This window comes from Diadema antillarum, unplaced genomic scaffold, assembly GCF_040938485.1.
Source record: "Diadema antillarum isolate AM-2024a unplaced genomic scaffold, OU_Dant_1.0 seq00001022_RagTag, whole genome shotgun sequence".
In the NCBI taxonomy this organism is placed as follows: domain Eukaryota; kingdom Metazoa; phylum Echinodermata; class Echinoidea; order Diadematoida; family Diadematidae; genus Diadema; species Diadema antillarum.
In genome coordinates this window covers 102108-127552 of record NW_027271857.1, presented here as the reverse complement: position 1 = coordinate 127552, position 25445 = coordinate 102108, and the positions used below count along the sequence as shown (strand labels likewise).

Below are 25445 nucleotides of genomic sequence, written 5' to 3'. Positions count from 1 at the left end.
TCTCCTGAGTTGTTTACTACGCGTACTGAGCTATTTTCACGTCCACACAGTTTGCAACGTAGAGAGCTTCTTCATGCACTGATCATATGGGGACGCGATTTTATTTTTTTATACGTTGCGTCCCAGCGTAATCTAAAGCTACTTTTCCACACGACGCAGGGAGAGGAGAACGTCCAGTGCAAGCGTCGGCTCAAACGTCCGCGCATCAAAATCTAAAGCTCCCTAATATCCCATAAACCATCCCGCACTGAGCAGCTGGCGAGCTTCTCTTGCTGTATGGAACGCCGTTTCACAAGTGATGAGGTCACTAAAAGCCCGTCTCACTCACGGCGCTTCTGCGGAGTGCTAGCTGACACATCGAACAATGTGCGATCGCGATTTCACGTGCCTTTGCTCTCCGCTGCAGGATTATCGAGCTTTACATATACAATGTTGCATTGCAGAAAATTGCCATGATCATGGCGCAAAGTGTGAGAAAGTTTGCAGTAGTCTGTGATACAATAGATTCCATTTTTGAACTTCCTAGCTTGTGCCAGCTCGCCACAACAGTTACGTGAATACATGTATTTTCATGCCTCTTCATCCATCCTGATCTGAACCCATCACAAATCGCGCAAACCAACCACGCGGGCGAGGCTTGTGTGTGTGTGTGTGTGTGTGTGTGTCCATATAGTGGCTGCCCGTAAATCGGTAGCTATACACACTTCACACAGCGTCTGGTCGGGCTCGTTAAATGGTAATGGTGCAGACGAAATAAACACTAACGGACTGACGAATCGAGATAAGATTTTGGGTTTTTTTTTTATTATTTTACAGAATAATTCCGCCAAGGCCGCGAGCGGACATATGCCCTCCGCGAAAGGTCAATTAGTGAATCCCTGCTTGATATATAACACAAAATTCATTCATTTAAAATCATGATTGAACCACGGAAGTTTACCACTCATTTCGTTCCAATTGAGTGCCAATGCACAGCTCGCGCTCAATCACGCGCCGCACAGGCAGGGAAGGGCGTTAGAGCAAGGAGGTTCGAGAAATGGAGTCACAACAGTCTTATTCGCTTTGATCCCATGCTGCCACTCAAAAATATTTGAAGTATGTGTCAAACTGGATTACCCCCCCCCCCCCCGATAGGAAGAAAATGAATTCATGTCTCATTGCATAATGACCAGCCACTAGCTGTCCAAGGAAGATAAGATATTTCTTTATGATGTTACTTTTCGCTATCCCTACTTATAACCGATGGGCGGTAGACAATAGTAAAGGCACGGGGGTGTGCGAATAGAAATTGCTCAAATATTGCTGAAATAGATATCAAAATTACTTGACTGTACGTGTCTGTAGGCTAATCTGACATATTAATTTATAAAGAACTATACTTGAACAGGCCTCGAAATAGGATTTTGGAGGGGCAAGGCCATTTAGAAAAGGGCACTTTCTCCAAGAGGCCAGGGCATCTATCGGTCAGTCAGAGGGGCACCAAGGCCACATTGGAAAGGGCATGTTGGGTGTTAATATGTGATGTGAATGCCCCATAGAGCTGTATGCTTTCGACCGTGCTGCTACACTCCACAGCAGCGCACGCACGCATAAGATCTCTCCCCAGCAGTCGACGTTAGGCAGTAGGCCATACGCAATACGATGTAGATTCTGTAATACAGTACGTTCTCAACGCGTACGCCGCACTCGATTTGGAGCACTTCCGGCGCCATTTTGCTTTGAGCATGCGGGCATGAATGCAGAGCGATAGAGATGGCAATGCTCGCAGCCGTCCAACAGGCCTGGCATTTTTTAGCATGGCTTGCGACCACTTGCTCCGGCCCGCCGCTGCCTAGCTAGTAACTCTATGGCCGCTGCGCTGCGGAGGCAGTCGGGACGGTAAAAGTTGGTCGGGCGTACATGTACGTAGACTTCAACAAATCGTCTCGTACTCGGAAAGATACTTTGAGTTTGAATCAGATATTGGGACACGAGTGAACTGAAGGTATGATATTTGAGATCAGGAAAGTTGTTTAAGCTTATTAAAGTGTAGACTTTGAGAAAGGGCATATTATACGTCATAAATAATAACTTTCATTCTAAAAGGGCACCACAGCCACAAGAAAAAGGGCACATTTTTTTTGGCCGTAACTTTGATCAAGGAAAAAAAGGCATTGCGGCCAACGAGAGGGGCACCGACGGCCATGGCCGTCGATGACCGTCGGTTAATTTGAGGCCTGCTTGAAGATCATACCATATTAGTTTCATTTGTCGGAAATAAACAGAAAAGTGATAAAACCGGCTTTCCATGAGGGTAAAATTTAAAACACTTTCATAAAATACAGCTCAGATTTACACTTTTTGCACATATTTTTGAATGGAATTGACTTTTGTTTTATATGCTTTATCATTAGGTGAAATTTCATTGCATTTGATATAAACGAGCAGCATGTAATACATTGTACCCGATATTATGTTACGTTAAAAATGAATCTTCAGATTGCTCAGAAAGAAGGCGGCTTCAAGCATCGAACATCAAAGGCACAAATGCACCTGTGGAATTCCCTTATCCATCCATAGAAAACTGACAGCTGATTGAATAATTATAGTCAGTTGTAACTCAATCTCTCGAACCTCCTTGGCTAGAGCAACCATGTGGCGTACCGTACGAGCTTTCATCACGCACACGCACGTTGACACATTCACACACACTGCATGCATCCCAACACAAAATCTCACACACATGTACACAGTACAGTGCTGGAAGACCCGCTGTCGACCTGCGATGCCTGATAGGAACTCGAATTCGCACGCACGCATGCGATTTGGGTAAAATCTCGCACTGATAATATAGGGCCGTAAAGTGCACAATTGCCGATTCTAACTGCCTAGGGCATGGGGTAATTGCCCTAGACCCACCTGCTCATCAGTGCTTGTGTTTGTGTGTGTGTGTGTGTGTGTGTGTGTGTGTGTTGGGGGGGGGGGGGGGGGGGGCTCGGCTCCTGCTCATGTGATTCCCCTCATGAGCACCCCAGCCCAGGGCAGGGGTACTCATGAGGCCCTCACCCAGGGTGCTCACGAGGCTGAGGCCTCCTCTTCATTTCTCATCCATGTCACATCTGACAAAAGTGACATAGAAAGTCGGTACATGTAAATTATCTTAAATTTTGTTACACACAGTACACACAGGTCCACTCTCCGCGATGAGAAGAAGAAAAAAATTATGTCAGTTTGTTTTGACAGATATCAAGTTTTTTAATCGACCAATGTGCAGTGACCCACCAAAGAATGGGCAGCAGTGGGTTCGCTCAATGCAGGGCTGCCACACCTATCGGCCTGATCCAACTCAAAATTTTCTGTGCTTTTTTTGCGGCTCTCACCACCTCTCTACACCTGAATCAGCCCCATGAAACTGAAGTCTGACATCATTTTACCAATACTACATGTATTTGCAAAGAGAAAAAATAACTTCAGAACTTACTTGATCTTGTGCATACAGTTCGAACTCTCCTATCCGCCCTCCTTTACTTGTTACTGGATACTTGTTACTTGTTGAAATAATCCCAAACTGCAGCTCCGTTGAAGCTATGCCAGGATGAACAATCCTTTGTGTGTTAACAAGGGTGCAGAGGTGCCATAATCGTAACCCACATACAGCTGTATTTACAATAAAAGTGGTTGAACCTGTGCAAGTAAAAATAAGGTTGGCTTCTTACAGAACATTGGAACCAGAAGAAGACTGCATTGTGTTGATATGTCGGAGTGCAGCCTCTCTGAATTCTGTTGGGTTGGTGAGTTGAACAGCTGCACCTGGCAGGCTGTTCCACAGTCTTGTTGCTTTGGGAATACCAGTAGTGATAACTTGTAGGAGTCAATGGTTGCTTTGGGTCCTGTGTACTTGAGTTGGTGGTCGTGTCTTCCAATGTACAGTTGCAGGTGTGATGATTTGTGGGTATGGGATGCAAACCAGTTGATGATGAATTTCATGGAATAAGACACACTGCGCTAGAAGTCGACAGTTGTGAAGGATGTGCCAGCCTCTAGCAGAAACTAGAACCGAGGAAGGTGTTGTTTTACTATAGTCCCCATGCACGAACGTGGCTGCTGGTTTCTGGACTAGTTCAAGGGAATTTATGGCCATAACAGTGTGTGGGTTCCATTTATTCAGATCTCTTTAATATCCGGATACGATTTTGGCATTTCTTTTCCCCCCAATTTAATAATTACGGGGAAAAGGAGATGTCAAACACAAACAAAATTCCTACACAAACTCACATGAATTACATATTATTCCCAACAGGATGAACATACATTCACATCTAATTTTCATCTAAATAACATGCATTTCAGACATTTGCTTCTCTCAAGTCACTGCAAGAACATTGACAGAAAACTTTTCATTAAATCAGGGCACAGTACAGGTGATCATTTTTGGCAGTCTGCATTTATTAAACATTGACCCCGTTTACAGTGCGGGGCTGGCCCGCACCCAACCTCAATTGCAAGGCCGAGCCCCGCAATTTTGTCCGTTTACACTGCCGGGCTCGGCCGCGCTTTTGATGCAAACCTTTCAATATTTTGTCATAGTGGCGCTCTGCTTGTAAACAAAACGCAATTTGGTATTGTCTAGTTTTCAGACCCTTTGCCATCTGAATTCCGTGGCGATGAAGTCGCCGTTCAGGCAAAGGCCTTTGCCGAAGAAAAAAATCCTTTGCAGGACAAAACCACTTTAAATTATACTAGTTTTCGACGTTGAATGGGTTAATTCCTGAATGGTGAAATAGTACAGGCAGAGGGTTTGGAAGCCAGACTAAAACTGGTTGTGCATTTGGCCCAGTTTGCGTTTACACTGAGAAAAGGCCGGGCTCGGCCGAGACTACCTCCAGAGCGAGGCCAAATGCGCGGCCAATTTTGACCTTGCATTTGGCCTGTTTACACTGAAATGAAGGCAGCCTCGGCCGCGGCCGAACCTTGCACTGTAAACGGGGTCCTAGAGTCTCCCACATCCGGCCAAATCCCTTGTCCGGATGAGCACCAGTCACGACATGTCCAGATAAGAAAGGTCGGACTGTATATATAGTTGGACCTTCTACTCATCGACCACTTTTTGATTGTATACCTTGTATTATAGAAAATACCCCTCAGTTCCACCTTCACTTCATTTCACTCGAGGCAAAAAATACTGCAAATAATTCATATCCCGGGCTCAGATTGTTTACTCGTACCATAATGGCATAATATGCACAGAATTCTCGGTGACAAATGCAAGTGACACTTTTTTGTAAACAGGTGCATGCTTGTCATTTTAATCAACTGCCCATTCTCCCATTGATAAAGCACATAAACTTAGGGAATGGCAGAGACGTCCTAACGATAATTATGTGTTTTTTTACAAATTGGGATTTTCTTCAGTTCCTTTTCCTCCTGTTTCCTTGGGTTGTTTACCCGTATCCCCCTAATTTCTCTTGATTTGTATTCATATTCAAATGTTCTAGCAAATTGCGCCCTATCCCACCTGTACTTTTGATTTTACATGCGAGATAGCCATTTTGCGAGGTTGGTGAATGTAAAAATAGGTGGTCGATGAGTGCGTAGTAGACTTACTATACAGTGCTACAGTATTCCAGATTACTATTCCTCACTTATAGAGTAGATGGGTACTCAAATTTGTAAGCGAACTAATAATTTTATAGGTATGTACAGTTTCACAATACGGAAATATGAAAAAAAAAACTGCACATTTTATAACATAAGAATATCATCAAAATATCAGTCGGAGATCAATGATAATAATAATAATAATAATAATAATAATAATAATAATGATAGATGAATAAATAAGTAACACTTGTATAGCGCTTAATTAGTACTGACATTTCTAAAGCACATTGATATGGAAAAAATATTCACATTGATCTGATCATGTTTCACATAGGATATGATTAGACACCTTGTACTTTGTCCACAATACAGATAGTAAAAGATTTCTGTTTGCGCAGTTTCTCACCAGACACATCCCATGGCTTGGATTTATTGTCAAAATATATCTCAATCACACATTTTTAGTAATTTGCTTTCATAAGGATTCATATCGGGTATGACTACATTGTCCACAACGCAAATGTGAAAGACTTTTGTCAGTGCATTTTCTTAGCCAGACACATTTCATGATTATGATGTCTTATTGAGTGTATGTATACATACATGTCAACTGAACATTTCTAGCATATTGTTGGATAAGATCTTACATGGGGTACATGAATACATTGTCCACAGCGCAAAATGTGAAAGATGTCCATCTGCGCATTTTGTTGCAAACCTCTCTTTCTTTTCCTCATATAATATTAGCATCAATGTCGGAACTGTATGACATTCCATCATGAACGTACTAAGGGGAAATTTTCACAAGGTCTATACTAAGGCTGCACGTAAGTAATGTACAGTTTTTGTGATTTCTTGCCAGCGTTATTGAGTTTTATTTACAGTTCGTCATGTATTTGTGGATGCTACAGGTTTTCATGTTGTATTCTCTATTGCCATGTATTCATAATACTCTTGAAGAGAAAGTGTTATGTTTTCAATCAATGGAATAATTTTTAAATGATTTCTGTAGTTCTCTACAGGTCTGGCTATCAAGTGAGACTTCATGAATGAACCATGAGTTCCAGATGAAAAATGCCTCCGAAGTTTAAGAAATACCTGAGAAATAGTGACCTTGCTGGGTCCAAAGAAAATGAAAGAGTAAGTGTATAATTTGATGTTGAAACATTTTGCTATTAATACTCAAGATTACATTGCATGCTTGTGTGTTGCGTATTCTCACCAGCAATAGAATGGGATGGAAGTATACTGTAAAACCAGAAATGTTTATGTGCATTTTAATTTTGCAAATTTGTAAGAGCCTACATTCACAAAAATTAAAATGCACACATGCATTCTTGTCTACACTATGTGCATTGAATGCAAGTGGCAATTTGCAAAGTTTTCATGCAGAGAAGAGACCATTAGCTCCAATTCATAAAAAGTTCATGCTGTGAGAATATTTTGCGTTACAGTAGGTGGTTCAAGAACTTGAATTCCAACTGGCAATGATCATTCAAATAGCTGCCAATTTTCTGTGGATGGGGAAAAAAAAAGTCCACTGGTGCATTTTTACCTTTGATGATCCAGGTTTCAAGCCACCATCTTTGTCAGTAATCAGAAGAGTCATTTTAAACCTGAATATAATGTCAAGGGTATATTTTGCTTATTTATTCATTGAATTGAATGAAATGTCACTTAATGATAACACAATATCAAACAAAAATCAGTCCCATCCAGAAATATTTACATGCCAAAGTGTATCAGAGCTGTATGTTGTGAAAATGTTTGAAATTGTACCCTCCTTGAAAACCGATTTTATTTGTTTTCTGTTTATAGTAGACGGCGAGTTGTAATGTTCTTAAAATTTTCTGTAGATTTTGATTTTTTGTGCTATTTCCCCTATTTTGGGGGTGCTGAACACGAATCCACTTGTTGCCATTTTTCTAACCGACGTCTTCACCCGTTGCCATGGCAACGCATTATTTTCCTTAAAAGAACATGCATTCTTCATTAAAAGTCATAAAAACATGATGTAAACATCAAAATATGTCATTATAAATCCTTTTTAATTACACTTGAGAAAGAATACAATTTTCAGAATGTCATGGTTACCTTATAGCAATGACGGTTACCATGGCAACAACTATTTATAGAGAAAAATCATATTTTTCATGAAAGAGCAAGGAAACATGACAAGATTGAGTGGAATGTTTATCATAAATTACTATCTAGATTATCAGCTTTTTTTCCACTGTTAATTTCACATCTTTTTCGTTGCTATAGCAACAGCATGACAAAAGCTGCCTTTTAAAGAAAAATAAGCATTGCGATTGAAAGAAAAGCAAGAATACGTCCATAGATGATAAATTTCTGTATAGTGAGATATTTGAGCTATTTCCTTTATTTTGTCGGTGCCAAACACGAATCGACCTATTGCCACATTTCTAAATGACATCTTTAGCCGTTGCCATGGCAACAAATTATTTTCTTAGAAATAACATGTGTTCTTCATTAAACATCACAAACGCATGCTAAAAACACCAAAATAAGTCAATATAAACGTATCACGCTTCAATCAAATTAAAAGTCACAATTTCCGACTGTCACAGCAACCTCATAGCAATAACGGTTGCCATGGTAACAGCTAATTTTTAAAAGAAAATGATTTTTTTTCATCAAAAAGCATGAAAAGATGAAAAGTTTGAGTAGCATACTCATTACAAATTGCTATGATAATTATCAGCTTTTTTTCACTATGTTCATGCCACATTATTATCGTTGCTATGGCAACAACTTTTTTTTCCCTAGAAAGGAGAAGTACTCCAGTAACAGAAAAACTAGATAAATAAAAATAATCAATTTTTGTAGAGTTTAATTTTTCGGCCCTTTTTTTTTACTCTTTTGGGAATGCTGAAAAGGAATCCACCTATGGCAACTTTTCTAAATGATATGTTCAGCCGTTGCCATGGCAACAAATTATTTTCTTTAAAAGAACATGTGTTTTTCATTAACATAAAACATGTTGTTAAGGCGAAAATATGTCATTATATACATTTTCCTCAATTAATAAAAACAATCCTTTTTTACAATTACATTGATACCTCATAGCAATGACAGTTGCCATAGTAACAATTCTTAAAAAGAAAATACTGAAATTTTAATGAAAAACAATTGAAAAAATGACGAGATTGAGTACCATATTCATTACAAATTACTATCAGCTTTTGTTTTCACAACGTTCATTCCACATCATTTCTGTTTCCATAGCAATAATATGAGAAAAATGTTTTTTTAAGGATTAAAGTTCTATAGCAATCTGTTGGAAATTACTATAGAGGAGGTATCATAGTCATTTAAGGTTATCAAATGTCTTGGAGACATTAATGATGAAACAGAGTACATCATGACGAGAAAATTGGAACTTTTGGGGAGGTTTTTAGACATTTGTATTGCTTATTATTTGAATTTTATGTTTCCTGGGTATATCTATAGTTTTAAAAAAATCTATTCCTCATGTTGTTGTGATATAGGAACAGAAATGATGTGAACAGATGGCTTATAGTCTTGCTCATTCGTAATACTTCAAAGGTTAGGCCATAATTTCACATTTTTTTCTTGAAGTTTTTTTTTCTACAAAAATTGATGCATTTCCATGGTAACCATGTTAAATATTAACTTTTGTCACGGATATTTTAAGGTTTTAAAGGTGCAATGTGATCAGAAATTCAGGAAGCTGACTAAGCTTTTGTGTTTTTACTCATTTGTTTTTTGTTTAGTGTATTCTTTCCTTCCTTATCTAATGACTAACGTTAATTTTTTTTATTTAAAAGGCAGTTTTCTCATGTTAGTTCTATAGCAACAAGAACGAAGTGGGATGACTACAGTGAAAAAAAAAGAACTGACAGTAATTTGTTATATGTTACTCAATCTTGTCATTTTTATGTTTTTCATAATAAATTGTTATTACAATGACAACTGTCATTGCTATGAGGTAACCATGAAATTGAAAAATCGTGATGTTTCACTAAACTAAAGAGACATGTTTATCTTCAGTTCAGTTCAGTTCAGTTCAGTTTTTATTTCTGCATTTCAAAATCAATACAAATCAACAAATCAACAAAATACTTACATAGTCATTTACACAGCTAATATTCGTAACGTTTGGATCTTACATACATTTTCTTTTTTTTTTCAAGAACGAATATCATATATGAAAGGAAGCAATAGGAAATGATAAAAATGAAATGCAGGGGACCATCATCATAAGCTAAGCTTGACGAGGATGATGGCCCCAGGTAAAGAGATACATAAAGAAAATCTTGCCACTCACTGAGTGGGGGGTAATTGTGCAATGGGCTCAACGAAGAGATACATAAAGAAAATCTTGCCACTCACTGAGTGGGAAGTAATTGTGCGAAGGGCGTGCGGTGCAGTGCGGTGTGCATTGTGTTGGGATGAATCTTGGTTTGTACGTTGAGTGTTATTTTGTGTATCAGTGTGATGAGGTGAATGTTACTTCAGTTATGGCCGTGAACTCATTGTTTAGGGTGTTTGTTGACCAGGTGGTATGAATATTTATGTGTCAGAAGTATACTGGATTATGAGGGTGTTTTTTAGTTCTCGTTTGAAAATGTTCAACGACGTACGTTGTTTTAAATTAGGGGGTAAAGAATTCCAAATATCTGGTCCATTGTGCTTTAATGATTTTTGAGCTAAAATGATTCTGGGGTTTTCGAGATGGTAATCGGACGACTGACGTGTTGGACGACTTGACACATTTTGGTGTTAACAGCACGTTTTCATAATGTTTAAAGAAGAACACATGTTCTTTTAAAGAAAATAATTTGTTGCCATGGCAATGTCTGAAGACATCATTTTAAAAAATGACCACGCACAGGTGCATTCCTGTTCACCATCCCCAAAAGAGATGAAAAGCACAAAAGATTTAAACTTTTCAGAAATTGATCACTTGTTTATTTTATTCGTTCTTTCCTTTTTAATGAAACAGTTCTTCTTTCTATGAAAGAAAGTTTTCCTCATGTTTTTGCTATAGCAACGATAATAATGTGAGATTAGCACAGTAAAAAAAAAAGCTGACAATCATAGTTAGACCCTAACTGGTAATGGAATAACTTTTTCAATCAATCTTTTCATGATTTCATGCTTTTTGATTTAAAAAAAATCATTATTTTCTTTTAAAAATAGCTGTTACCATGGTGACCGTCATCACTAAGAGGTAGCTGTGATATTTGGAAATTGTGATATTTAATTTAATCAGAGAAATATGTTCATATTGACATCTGTTGGAAATTACAGTAAGTTTTTATAATGTTTAATGAGGAATACATGTTCTTTTTAAAAAAATTTGTTGCCATGGCAACGGCTAGAGATGTCAATTAGAAATATGGCAACAGGTGGATTCGTGTACGGCACTCCCAAAATAAGGGAGAGAACACAAAAAATCTAACTCTTACAGAAATGTATTATGGATTTACTTCATTCTTACTTTCCTGTTAATTGAAATACCTATTTTTTTCTTTAAAAGGCAGTTTTTGTTATGTTGTTGCTATAGCAACGAAAAAGGAAGTGAAATGAACATAATGGGAAAGAGGTGATAGTCATGATAGTAGTTAGTAATCAATATTCCACCCGATCTTGTCACATTTTCTTGCTTTTTCATGAAAGTATCAATACTTTCTTTAAAATAGTTGTTACCATGGCAACCATCTTTGCTATGAGGTTACCATGGCGTTATAAGAATTGTGATTTTTAATTTGATTAAAGAGATGTTTAGATTGACTTATTTCGTTGTTTACTGCATGTTTTTATGATTGTTTTAATAAAGAATACACATTCTTTTAAAGGTAATAATAAAGAATTGTAATATAATTATAATAAACAAAAGTTGATCATTTATCTATCTAGTTTTTCTTTCAATGGGATACTTCTCCTTTCTAGGGAAAAAATGTTGTTGCCATAGCAACGATAATAATGTGGCATGAACGTGAAAAAAGCTGATGATTATTATAGCAATTTGTAATGAGTATGCTACTCAAACTTTCCATCTTTTCATGCTTTTTGACGAAAAAAATCATTTCTTTTAAAAAATAGCTGTTACCATGGCAACCGTTATTGCTATGAGGTTGCTGTGGCAGTCGGATATTGTGATTTTTAATTTAATTGAAGCGTGATACATTTATATTGACTTATTTTGGTGTTTTTAGCATCCGTTTGTGATGTTTAATGAAGAATACATGTTATTTCAAAGAAAATAATTTGTTGCCATGGCAACGGCTAAAGATGTCATTTAGAAATATGGCAATAGATTGATTCGTGTTTGACACCGGCAAAATAAAGGAAATAGCTCAAAAAATCTCACTAAAAATCTCACAGAAATTTATCATCTATGGACGTATTCTTGATTTTCTTTCAATCACAATGCTTATTTTTCTTTAAAAGGCAGCTTTAGTCATGTTGTTGCTATAGCAACGAAAATGATGTGAAATTAACATAGTGGAAAAATAAGCTTATAATGTAGATAGTAATTTATGATAAATATTCCACTCAATCTTGTCATGTTTTCTTGCTTTTTCATAAAAAATATGGTTTTTCTTTATAAATAGTTGTTGCCATGGTAACCGTCAGTGCTATAAGGTAGCCATGACATTCTGAAAATTGTAGTCTTTCTCAAGTCTAGTTAAAAATGATGTATAATGACATATTTTGGTGTTTACATCATGTTTTTATGATTTTTAATGAAGAATGCATGTTCTTTTAAGGAAAATAATGCGTATGGCAACGGGTGAAGACGTCGGTTAGAAAAATGGCAACAAGTGGATTCGTGTTCAGCACCCTCAAAATAGGGGAAATAGCACAAAAAATCAAAATCTACAGAAAATTTTAAGAACACCCCAATATTGTGACAACTCGCCGTCTACTATTAGGCCTGATTCGGAGACGTGAAACTTACACCTTGTATAATCTAGATATAAAAGTACCCGGTACATGTATAGTTTTTTATAAATCAGCAGATTAGTGTGTGACATGCCCAGTCAAGTAATTTTCATTTTAACATCCTCAATCTTTGCATGATTTCTATTTGCGCATCTCTGTGTCTTTATCATTGTGTATTGTTCATCTTTTATTAGTAGGGATGGCAGAAAGTAAAATGCATTATAAAGACCTTTCTTCCTCAGAGAGTGGCTGGTCATTATCTAGTGAGACATGAATCCCCATTCTCTTCCTACGTGTTGTATCTGTGTGGCAGATCCAGTTTGGCACATAATTCATATATTTTTGAGTGGCGACCTCAAACATGGGTCCAAAGGGAATAAAACCTTGACTTTCTTGATAAATGGCATCTAGGTATTTGTAATGAGGTGTAGATTTGCAGAGTAGATTTGTAGGGCATATACCTGGCGGTCAAAGGTCATTGAACCTATTTTTTAAAAAAAAGAATGATACTTTAGCTGTAATTTAGCCAGGAATGTTGATAAAGAAGTAGAATGGAATGAATTAAGCTTGGTGTAATGGGCAAAGCTCTGTATCTCTTTATCTCTCGATAAACTGGAAAATATTTCCCATATGAAGGGATGGTCTGAAGACATTCCTTGAGATTAGTGGTCTAGGTCAATTAACCTTACAGTATAAATGAAGTGTTAAAGTGCTTATATTCATGAGGAAGCACAAACATCTGAGGGTGCGTTTGAGGGCTCTGTAAAGCAAACCAAAGCAAATTGAACTAAAGTGTGCCAGATTTGGAGCATTTGAGCACTGTTGAGAAAACGTACCTCAGAGTTATTTTTGGAGGGGATCACGCATTTTGGAGCAAAAGGGTCATTCACCTTGTTACAGATGTCCCGAACAAACTCTTTGCATTATGATGAATATCTGTGTATGTGCATGATACATGGATTCTTCACATTCAAAATTTTGGTATGCTTTTGTTACCCTTTTGGAGCACATCAGAAAGTGGTCCACTTTTGGCTTGGTTCAGTACAGTACGATACACGTTAGGAGCGTACGAGCACTCCTCTGGTGTGGACACAATACGGTACATTTCGCTTTAGGAATGGGATGGAAGTATACTGTAAAACCAGAAATGTTTTTGTGCATTTTAATTTTGCAAATTTGTGAGAGCCTACATTCACAAAAATTGAAATGCACACATGCATTCTTGTCTACACTATGTGCATTGAATGCAAGTGGCAATTTGCAAAGTTTTCATGCAGAGAAGAGACCATTAGCTCCAATTCATGAAAATTTCATGCTGTGAGAATATTTTGCGTTACAGTAGGTGGTTCAAGAGCTTGAATTCCAACTGGCAATTATTATTCAAATAGCTGCCAGTTTTCTGTGGACGGAAAAAAAAACAAAGTCCACTGGTGCATTTTTACCTACATCAGAAAGTGGTCCACTTTTGGCTTGGTTCAGTACAGTACGATACACGTTAGGAGCGTTCGAGCACTCCTCTGGTATGGACACAATATGGTACATTTCGCTTTAGGAGAGCGCTCGAACACACTCATGTACTGTCTGTACCTTGTAGCAGTCACATTGCTCTGGTCTGAATATGAATCTGCTATATTTTGTGTTCAACCTACAGTATATGAAATCTGTGCTCCTTTACATGTTTCATGTCAGATAAATCTCCTTGGTGAATACCATGATGATGAGGAAGATGATGACTTCTTTTACAACCGCAGTCCAGCTCCCAGAGGAGGTGAGAGGGGTCAGCAGAGGAGCACAGATCCTAAGATTCAGAGGTTGGTTGTAATTCATTTGAGACCTGTGTGGATGTATCGTGATTTACAGTACATGTATACACAGAACCTGCCCATTGCCTGATTTTCAGTGTCCATCAAGTTAGATTCAGTATGTAGTGGGATCCCCGTTGCAACTAGATACAACCGCAGGTAGTGTTACACTGTATGTACTAGAGTTGATGAAGCATATACTGTACATATTAAACTTTTAAAAAAATACAATATTAGAATTCAATCACACTGTAGACAATACATTAGTTGCTGATATTTCCATAAACCCACATTTTGTATGAATGATGTATGTAATAGGCTTGTTTGTGACCGGGCAAAGATGGTGTCATGAAATATTAAGCAAATTTACAGAAAAAGGAATTTATGTCCATTATGTTATAAATATTTTTAGTCTTATGCCTTTATACAATTAGCAGTGCTACTTGCCCAGTCAAAACTAGCAAATCATTCAAATTGTGCTTTCTGACAGCAGAATTAGGGCGTTGGTGCATGTGTGTATATTTGTTTCAAATGCTTGAGATACCCTGACTTAAAATTACTATTTTGTTTCAGCCTTGATGACTTATCAAGGCACATTTACATTTCATCAGCTTTCAAAATAAAACATTAAAGGGGGGGGGGGGGAGGGAGACGGGTCATTGGACATTCTAATGAGCTCCTCTTTCATTTGGTGTACAGCACAAAGTTTATAATCCATGCATGACTGAGTTAGAACAATAGACAGTAGTGCTACTCAATTTTCATTTGCATGCGGAAATGGTGATTTTAAGTTAATTTTTCAGACTTTTACAATTATTTTTTCGAAAAACAAAGTTCATGACCCGAACATCCACAATTTCTTCTTTTATGTGAGACCTTATTCTTCAAATATGAACAACGCATGGTCGGAAAACATTTGCATGAAAATATGATTCATTTCTACCGATTCCACGGATAGTCGAAAAACAAGCATTCAGCTCTCCCGACTTCGCATTAGACAATGGGCTCGTCTGCGCGATTGAATTCACACAAAACAATCGCAGTATCTTTCCATTCATGTACATTTCATAAAGCAAATGTATGATTTTGATACTAAAAAATTAAGAGGAAACTCGGTTTCATTTTTTCTGGGACACGCTGTATAGTGAACAAGCTGCATGCATATACATGTATAAGCATGCGGATGCACATGTGTCTTTTGTTTTTATGCCTCCACCACGAAGTGTCGCTGGAGGCATTATGTTTTTGGGGTGTCTGCCCGTCCGTCCTTCCATCCATCCTTCCGTCCGTAATTAATTTGGTGGACAGCGTAACTTAAAAACCATATGAGATATCCTAATGAAACTTGGCATGTGTATAATATGTATGAGTAGGCAAAGTTGTGCTTGAAGGTATTTTCTTGAAACTTAATGTATACGTACTGTGAGGCCAAAGGTCAAGTGGAAAAGCTAATATAAAATTTCACTCGTTTCTCTACCTCGGCAATGGTTCAAGGTATCTTAATGGAAATTAGTACAAATGTACATGCATTTATTACCTGACAGTGATTATCTTGGGAATTTTTAGGGCATGGGGTCAAAGATCAAGGTCAACTCTGCAAAATTTCAATATTTCCCTCCTATCTATGCAAAAGGTATTTTCTTGACACTTAGTGTATACATGTATTACTCAATAGAGATTCTCTGGAATAGTTTTTGGCCAAAAGGTCAAAGGTCAAGTGAAAATTCTAAATTTCACTTCTTCCTCCATATCTTGGAAGTTGCTCAAGGTATCATCCAGAAACTTAGCACATATTTATGCATGTACTGCCTGACAGTGATTCTCTTTGGAATTCTAAAGTCATGGGGTCAAGGGTCAAAGGCCTGGTTAAAATCTTGAAATTTTACTTTGTAATTTTAGAATTACACTTTTTAGCTCACCTGAGCTGAAGGCTCAAGTGAGCTATTGCGTTCTTTGTCCGGCGTCCGTCGTGCGTTGTCCGTCGTGCGTCGTGCGTAAACTTTTTACATTTTCATCTTCTTGAAAACCGCAAGACCGATTTTCACCAAACTTGGCAGGTAGCATCCCTAGGAAGTTAGGATCTCAGTTTGTTAAAATGGGCACCATGCCCCACCCAGGGGGCCCCAGGGGGGCCCAAACCCCCAAAATTGATGAATCTTTAAAAATCTTCTTCTCTAGAACCAGAAGTGATAGAGCTAAGTTAATACTATGAGTTAGTACATTGATGACTGTAGTTTGAAGTTTGTTCATGGCAGAATCAGTGGTGGCCCCCCCCCCCCCCCCTTGGGACCCAGGGGAGGGGTGGGGGTGGGGAGGGGTCCTAATGGCCTAAATTGTACATTTTCATCTTCTTCTTGAGAACCCCATGACCCATTTTCACCAAACTTGGCAGATAGTATTCCTAGGGGGTTTGGATCTCAATTTGTTAAAATGGGCACCCTGCCCCACACAGGGGGACCCCATAGGGCCCAAACCCCCCAAAATTAAGGAATCTCTAAAAATCATCTTCTCTAGAACCAGAAGTAATAGAGCTAAGATAATACTATGAGTTATTACATTGATGACTGTAGTTTCAAGTTTGTTCATGGCGGAATTAGGGGTGGCCCCCTTGGGACCCAGTGAGGGTAGTGGGGAGGGGTCCTAATGGGGCCTAAATTGTGCATTTTCATCTTCTTCTTGAGAATCCTATGACCGATTTAAACCAAACTTGGCAGGTAGTATCCCTAGGGGCATAGGATCTCAATTTGTTCAAATGGGCACCGAGTCCCACCTGGAGGGCCCCAAGGGGCCCAAACCTCCCAAAATTAAGGAATCTTCTCTAAAATCAGAAGTGATAGAGCTAAGATAATACTATGAGTTAGTACATTAATTACTGTTTCAAGTTTGTTCATAGGAGATCCAGTGGTGCCCCTCTTGGAGGTAGGGGGAGGGGTGGGGAGGTCCAAATGGGGGCCTAATTGTACATTTTCATCTTCTTCTTGAAAACCTCAAGATGGATTTTCACCAAACTTGGCAGGTAGCATCCCCAAGGGGTTAGGATCTCAATATATTTAAATGGGCACCATACCCCACCCCGGGGGCCCCTGGGGGGCCCTTATTGTACATTTTCATTTTCTACTTGAGAATGCCTGGTCAAATTTTGGTAGAGCTGTAAATAATTAAGATAATAGACTGCGTGAAAGGTGAACTTTCGATACTCAGGTGAGTGCGAGACCCCCAGGTCTCTTGTTCTCAATACCTTGAAAATACTGAATGCATTTAAACTTATAAAAGGGCCAGAGGTCAAGTAAAAATCCTCAAATCCCCAAATACCTGCTCTTTTAAACAATATAGCCACTAGTTCAAGGAAAGCAAACACTCAACACATTTGGGACAAATATGTCATTTTAATATTTTGCCAGTTATTTAAAACTGTCATCACATGTTGTCAAGACATACTGAAGACCTATTTTGGAGAACCATTCATAATGGCGGAGGCATACCAATTGCCATCGCGACATTTCTAGTTGTTTGGGTTTTTTTTGCAAGTGCTCAAAATAGCCTGAAATATGTGCAAAAAGAATCCTAGCTTGTTTGTAGCAATTAAAAAAAAAGGGAAATTATTGGTACAAAAGCAGGTGATCTGTGATCACATATAGATCAGCTGAATATAAAACTCAGCATTATATAATGAATGAAGTGCTAAAATAACTGAGATGGTAGGTACAACTGTGAAGTCCCACTATTTGACAAATGCAAGAATACATCAGTTATGCATACTGCAATTTTCCACTAGCATCGCTTTCTTATATTCACACCAAGAGTTCAAGGCCAGGTGGATGAGGTGATGGATGTAATGAAGGACAACATGGAAAAGGTGATAGACCGAGGAGAGAGGCTGGACAATCTTGAAGAGAAGACAGGTGAGAGCAGTCAATATATAGTATAGCTGTGCATGTGCTCCTTTGCCCACTCATGGGAATAGTGACTGGACATGTTTGAAATAGGTTTCATGAGGAGTTGCTCAGCATTTATGAGGAGCTGTTCAGCAGTGTTGTTCAATTTAGGCTGAAATAGCATTCAGTCAATCATACATTCAGCCAGTATTTGCACTCTGAAATATGAATATCAAATGTAGCAATTCTCATTGGATCTGAAAAGCTATTAGCTCAGTTAAACTGAACATGACATAAATGTGTGAACAAACCACAAGCCATTGTCATGATTTTTAATGACCATGTAGAATCTCAATTTCCCTGCTATTCCGAGAGACCCTGAGCATTCAAGAGGGCTTGATGTCATGGTGGGTCTAGAGCAATTACCCCCTGGACAATTACCCCTGACCCTGACCCTTATCCTCAACCTAATCCTAACCCTAACCCAAACTCTAATGCTAAACCTAACCCTAATTTTTCCTCTAACCTTATCACTAACCAGCAAGGGGTAATTACCCTGATACGATCATTGCTAGACCAGATAGTAGATTGAAAGAAAATATGACACTCTATCTCACATATTGAAAACAATCGGGAGCTAAACTCTTGATAGCCTTGTACAGACTTGGAGAACAGAGTTGCTTTTGGAGATTCTTAAAATGAAAATACAATGATATCAAAAGAAAGAGGTATGTGTTATTTGCAAATTTGTTACCTAGACAACAAAGTAGAACTCGCATATTTTTTTTCAATGTTTCATATGAAATGAGCAGATGAGCTGATGTACAGTGCTTCAATCTTCAAGGTCAGTGCAAAGGGACTGAGATCTCATTTTTGGTGGCAGCAATGCAAGGTAAGACATGAAGAGTACATTTTGAGCCAACTGCTGGGAAGCAGGTTGTTCAGCTTTATTTTTATGCCTCCGCCCGAAGGTGCCGGAGGCATTATTTATATTATGAAATATTTAGCTGAGCACTTAGAGACATACTAAAATGGTTTCAAAACCATGGAGTATGTACATGAAATGTCTCTTATCGCAGTTGTGCGTTTTGATTTTCCACTCAAGAAAGTTGTCGATGCTCGCCAAACTGTATGTCATGTAGAAAAACAAATAATTTGTCAAATATTTCAAGGAGCTAGATACAAGTTTTGCAAAGAGTCGCATCACGTGACCAACCCCACAAATGCATGTGATGATGTATCAACGTGAAGTCGAAATCAGGCTCAGCATCTTCTACAATGAAGTGCAAGCAGCGATGCATGCAGCCCTGCTGCCCAGCCGCAACCAGCCTCAAACATGGCAATAAGTGTGGCCTGCCGTTGAAAACTGCACTTACTATACTTACAACCCAATAATCACAGTCACACTACAATTTTACTTAAATCAGCTTTCAAGTCTAATATACAGTTATAGAACTACCTAAGGGCTTCTGGGGTGTCTCCCAAGAGAAATAGATATTTGTATACCTTTCAACCTTTCCGCCTATTAATTGCTGTAGGGGCTGTGTAGCAAACTCATATTCTGAGTAAAGTGAACCCATTTACAACAGTGTACTGCAGTGCATCGAAAGCGAAATTAGAGCGCATTGAAGCGAACTCCCAAAATCATTTTTTTTAAAAATAGTTTTCTCAAAACTCATTATATCCAGTGCGAATGGGTTTGCTTCGCCATGACTGTCGAGACAGCCTCCTTGAAAAGAGAGTGGAGTCAGGTTAGTAAAGACAGTGTTAAGCTGTTACCGTCAAACCATTCCCACTTCACACTGCTTTCACACTACTTACTATAGTTACAGCTAGCATCTGTAACTTTGTTCAGCTAGTTGTATGTTTGTTGACTTTACCAAGCAATAATTCGAGTAAAAATTCTGTTACATCATTTGGGCTTGTCCAGTAAAGTGCAGTTTTCTCTTGCCACACATGTTGGCACACGCAAGGCTGGTTGCAGCCGGACAGCAAGGCTACTTGTGCAGCAGCTGCTGTCTCTTAAACCATTCCTTTCGCAGTTCTCTGAGAGCCTTCAATACCCCCAAACAAATTCTTTTTGCAAGTTGAGGGAGAACTGCCAGGTTGGTAATCCGCCTGTGCGAAAGCAGTCAAGCGCTACATGTATGCCCTTTCCACAGTCATCTACATGTGCCATCGAACAATGCAAAATATCGATTGGGCGCGTGGTATGAATTGTGCTGATGGGCTCACAAACTCTTTTGTTCTACACAAAATAGGCACCTGAATGGGGCCAGCAAAAGCAAATATCTTCTGAGCTCATTCTTGATTGCTATGTACATCTTCATATGATTTTTATAGCAAAATAAGCACACACTACATTGGAAAAAAGGCAATGATACCGTGATGCACGCATTTTCATACAGAAAGAAAACTGATCTCGACTCCATGTTAGATTCCACACATTGTTTGTGAAAATGCACCACAGGCGTTGAGAGTGAAATCATAAACATGCTTCCAAAATCAAGGAAATTATATATAAGGTAATCAACAAAGTAGTACAAAAGTCTGAAAAGCTAAGAAGTTTGCTCAAAATCATTGAGCAAAATGATTACTTGACATGATCAGAGTAGTAAAAAAAAAAAAATTGAAACTATTTTAGCAGGTCTATAAATAATGCGTAATTTCACAATACAGGAATTTGAAAAGATGTGAAAAGACCCCCCCAAAAAAGAAAATGTATATATATATATATATATATATATATATACACTCAACCAAAAAAGTAAGTTCCCCCCAAGCATTTTTGGATATATCTCAAAAAGTATTTTACCGATTTTCATAATTCAAACGGGAATGGATAGGGAATTTTATTACTCATAACATGAATGGCATATCATTGCCAGCAGGTTTCATTATTGGAGTGGGAAAAAAAATGCATTTTATGTCAAAATGCATGGGGGAAAAAAAGTTGTGCTTAAGGTTATATGAAGCATATTGTGTGTACATTTCCTATGCAATTAGCAAATGACCTTTTTACATTTAAATGTAATTCTCAGGAATTTCTTCAGGTACAATGTGCTTCCCTATTAAACAGATGTTATGCATACTTTTTAAACAATAGGCCTCTTACATATGAAAATGTTGGTCGAAGCCATGTGCTTTTTAATTCCAATTTGGGTTGATCGCATTAATGTGCTTATGGCCATTTTGCATCATTCCGCGTCTGCAAATTTTTGAAAGAAGGAGAGCTACAGCTTTCCTTGAAGCTGGGGTTTCGGTTAAAGGACAAGTTCACCTTCATAGACATATGGGTTGAGTGAATGCAGCAATATTAGTAGAACACATCAATGAGAGTTTGAGGAAAATCGGTCAATCCGTTCAAAAGATATGAATTTTTGAAGCTTCTGCTCAGTCACGGCTGGATGAGAAGACTACTATAGCTTGTGATGTCATATGAGTACAACTATATAAAGAAAGTATAAAGAAATTTCAAGATATTCTCACTTTTCTCACTTAATAAAAGAACACTCGACTTCTCTCTTTCAGAAGTCAGGGGGAATAATATTACCCCTAACATAAGTCAGTAACAAGTCGAAGAAATTTGTACTTTATTCAAAAAGTCAAGTTTTGTGAAATTCTTTTTTTATTTTCCTTATATTGTTGTACGCATGTGACATCATACATTGTAGTAGTCTTCTCCTCCAGCAGTGATTGCACAGATATTTTAAAAATTCATAACTTTTGAACGGATTGTGTCTGTGAAGGTGAACTTGTCCTTTCAGGAGTTGGCCAGGAGACTAGGGGTTTCACCCAATGCCATAACCCTAATCAAGCCGGGCTTTCTTGACTATGCTAAGACCAGAGGGGGGCGGATTCTGCCCCCCGAGATCTCGGCCATCAGAGGTACAATCAGGACGAAATTTGGCATGCATGACACCTACGCCATAATCTACAAGATTGTGCCATGATATTTTTTGAAACAATCAATTTTTAATTTTAATTAATTGATTATGAAAATTAAGCTCAAGATCATATTTTAGCCTAATTAAAAGCATTGAGAGTCTACTTTTTGGTCTGTAAATCTGTTGCGGCATATTCAACAATTGTACATCACAAAAACTTCCAGAAGTCATTTCAATTTCCTTTATGTATTTTTTATTGTTTTTCAGAAATTTTCTTATGTATTTTCTATGTTTTTTTTAAAACTTTTTGTTTTTTTTCTTTGTTTTTTTTATTGGAAAATTGTCCCACCGACCCACTTTTTCTACCATATTTTAGCTTAAAAATTAATCAATGAAAAGTGATTCAATTGTAAAAAATAATCAGGTTTTTATGACTTTTCATGACAGAGCACTGTTTTTTCCATAGGAAAATGTACACAAAAAAATCACAAAAATTGTGGCCCGTTTTTGGGCGGACATGGCATTACAAAAAAATGGGGTTGTGGCTTCGTAAAAAGTATGCGTGGGACGTTGCAAAATTTTGGTCTCAAAAAGTTTTGCGCGAGAAAAGTTTGCGCAACAAAAGAAAAGTCAAGAAGCCTCGTGACGAGGTCCTTCTCCCGTTTACAGAAATTATAGCACGAAAACGCCGAGGCACTGGAGAGGTCAAAAGATCTGCCAAGAAGTGGGCCGACCAAGGGTGACATCTGTCAGGCAAGATTATGTCCATAATCAAATCACTAAAGTGCAAACTTTTTTGGTCCATGCATTTTTGACTTATGATGCATTTTTTTCACACAAAAATAATGAATATCTGGTGGGCAATGATGTTGCCATTTCTTGTTATGAGTAAAAAAAAATTCCCTATCCATTCCCATTTCTAATTATGAAAAATTGGTAAAAATGCTTTTTTTTAGATATATCCAAAAAATGCTAGGGGGAAACTTACTTTTTTTTGGTTGAGTGTATATGTGTGTGTGTGTGTGTGTGTGTGTGTACCACTGTATATGTTACATGAATGTTTTCTAAATGTATGCAGCAAGCTCATGTGCTTAGCTTTCTGCTGTACACCATGGTTTGCTTTTTCAAATCATTTTTTTTCCACATTAGCAAATAGTAAGGCATGGTTTTTCAAAAGGTGCATTTTACTCGAAGAAGAAAGTATTGCAATATTGTTTTTTACAAATAGGAGAAATTATTTTTTGGGACTCATAAACATGTTTTCATTTTCTACGGCCCCTATTACACAAAAATGGGCAGTATGTTTGACATGATTATTGTTTATATTAGAGAAAGTTTGAAACATCAATTGTTTTCAAAAAGATTATCAAACTATTTCAGTCAAGTTTCAAAATGCTGACCCCTCACATTTACAATAGTGGAGACTCGGTATAGGGGGACTGCCACCAAAATGCTTTGTCAGCATGGGATGATGCAATCTTCATATTTTTAAAGAAAAAATGATTGTTTGTTACATGTAACCAAAAACTTGGCTGTTGTGTTTTTACAATGGATGCATTTTATCTTGGTCCCTTGTTTGCATGTAGGAATGTTTGTTTATTACACTTTTATAGAAAAGGTGTTTACTGAAACACACCAAGCATTCCACTTGTTGTTTTTACCATAATTGAATTTTCAGATATTGCTAGTGAAACTGCGGCAGAATTTTTGCTCATAAAAAAAACATGGTAGTACATTGTAGATATTGAAAATTTTGATAAAAACACCTATGGTGTTTTGGATTTTTATCTGTCTTCTTGCCTTGTTTGTTGATGTCCATTTTACAGATGAGGGGTCCCTTCTCTTAGCTGTTTTGTGCTGGTCATTCTTATCATCGTTTTTTCAGTAAGTCCTGCCAGGGATTTTAAATAATTTTCAGGGGGAATGAAAACCCCAAAAATACAAGTAAAATTGAGAAAAATGCAGCAAATATTAGTAGAAACACTTAGCAAAGTTTTAAGGAAAAATCAGACAAATCTATTGAAAAAGTTACAAAATTTTTAAAGTTTTTCTGTGCAGCCATTTTTGAATCAGGAGGACTACTTACAGTTTTTGTTATATCACATATTTTGTAGCGGTATAAAGGAAATATATAAAGAGCTGACACATTAAAAAAAAAAAAATGTACACATATCCATATATATATGTATATATATATATATATATACACACACATATTTCATATGTGTATTATATTATATATATATTTTTACAGTTTGCATAGTTTATCCAATATTTCATTGCTCCAAACTTTTCACCAAAAAAAAAATGAAGAAAATAAAATAATGCAAGGTTTTCCACAAGTTTACTTTATGATTTTTCAATAGAAAAATGCTAGTTTCATGTACCATATTTATCTTTCTCTTTTGTAAAAAAAACGAAAACCACACAAAAAGCTATTGAATTTTCCTTCCGATACCATGAGCAAACACTGCACTGCAAAAACAGCTAGAAAACTTGTGGAAACCATACGAAGGACATGTACACAGGAAATAGAGTAATGTGAGCTACACTTGCTTTGCAATACTCGTAGAATTAAAAAAAACAAACACACAGTTTTTTGCACACATGCTTGTGAATATAATACAGATTTCTCATTTACTACATCACTCATTACACCACTAAACCGAGTCAAAGTGAATTGAGCTTGGTGGAGGGCAAAAATTGAGAAGAGCAGTTTTCATGTGTGCACTTTTGTGTGCACCATATTTTTTGCTGATTAGTGGGATGCCTTTACACTTTCTGCAGGGGTGGTAGGGACTCTAGAAAAGCTTGGTCTCTGGAAAATGAGTACACAGTACTTGAGTATGTTTGTAGAACATTTCTCTCCTCCCCAGCCCCATCTCTCTCTCAAACAAGATATAAAAACACTTGAAGGACCCCTCAAATAAAACTGAATATATTAGAATAAACTACTTGTATGGTTTTTACTGTGTCTTTTTAATTCAATTTTTGCATTTCCAAAACTACTTTTGTATTTGATGTGAAACATATGGTGAAAATGGCAAACTCTGAAAAGTAGGGGCTTATTGTGGTTGTTTACTCTTTGAAGTCCCAATAAAACATCTGGGTAATCTGTTTTGCATGTTATTTTCATCCGTCTTTTATTCCGTTAATCCATCAATTCCCTGTCTCTTTTTCCCAATTGATTATTTTTTCCCCCTTTTTCCCTATCTTTCCCATTCTGTGCAGTTTTCCCATCATTTTTGAAGACAAGGGGGACACTAGATGCTCATGGTGGACTGGGGAAGAGTTTGGCTGGTCCTTGACCTGTAAAAGGAAAATGGTGTAGCCTGATAAATTCCTCTCTTGTGAAGGAAAACATG

The 25445-nt window shown here is 37.6% G+C and overlaps 1 protein-coding gene across 1 annotated transcript; it reads left to right on the top strand.

Annotated features, from left to right (window-relative positions):
- Window positions 1-6328: 6328 nt before the first annotated feature.
- On the top strand, window positions 6329-25388 carry LOC139742828 (vesicle-associated membrane protein 4-like). The gene is made up of 7 exons (XM_071653345.1): window positions 6329-6720; window positions 14206-14327; window positions 18120-18220; window positions 19006-19085; window positions 19882-19944; window positions 21943-22081; window positions 25312-25388. The coding sequence occupies exons 1-7, from the start codon at window positions 6655-6657 to the stop codon at window positions 25386-25388; spliced, it is 648 nt and encodes a 215-aa protein (XP_071509446.1). The 5' UTR covers window positions 6329-6654.
- The last annotated feature ends 57 nt before the right edge of the window (window positions 25389-25445 follow it).

What these genes read in the sequence shown, in the direction of transcription:
- LOC139742828 (XM_071653345.1), top strand. Translation starts at nt 6,655, where the DNA reads ATGCCTCCGAAGTTTAAGAAATACCTGAGAAATAGTGACCTTGCTGGG. An exon ending in GGTCCAAAGAAAATGAAAGA is followed by an intron (nt 6,721 to 14,205) that starts GTAAGTGTATAA and finishes GTTTCATGTCAG; the next exon opens with ATAAATCTCCTTGGTGAATA. An exon ending in ACAGATCCTAAGATTCAGAG is followed by an intron (nt 14,328 to 18,119) that starts GTTGGTTGTAAT and finishes ATTCACACCAAG; the next exon opens with AGTTCAAGGCCAGGTGGATG.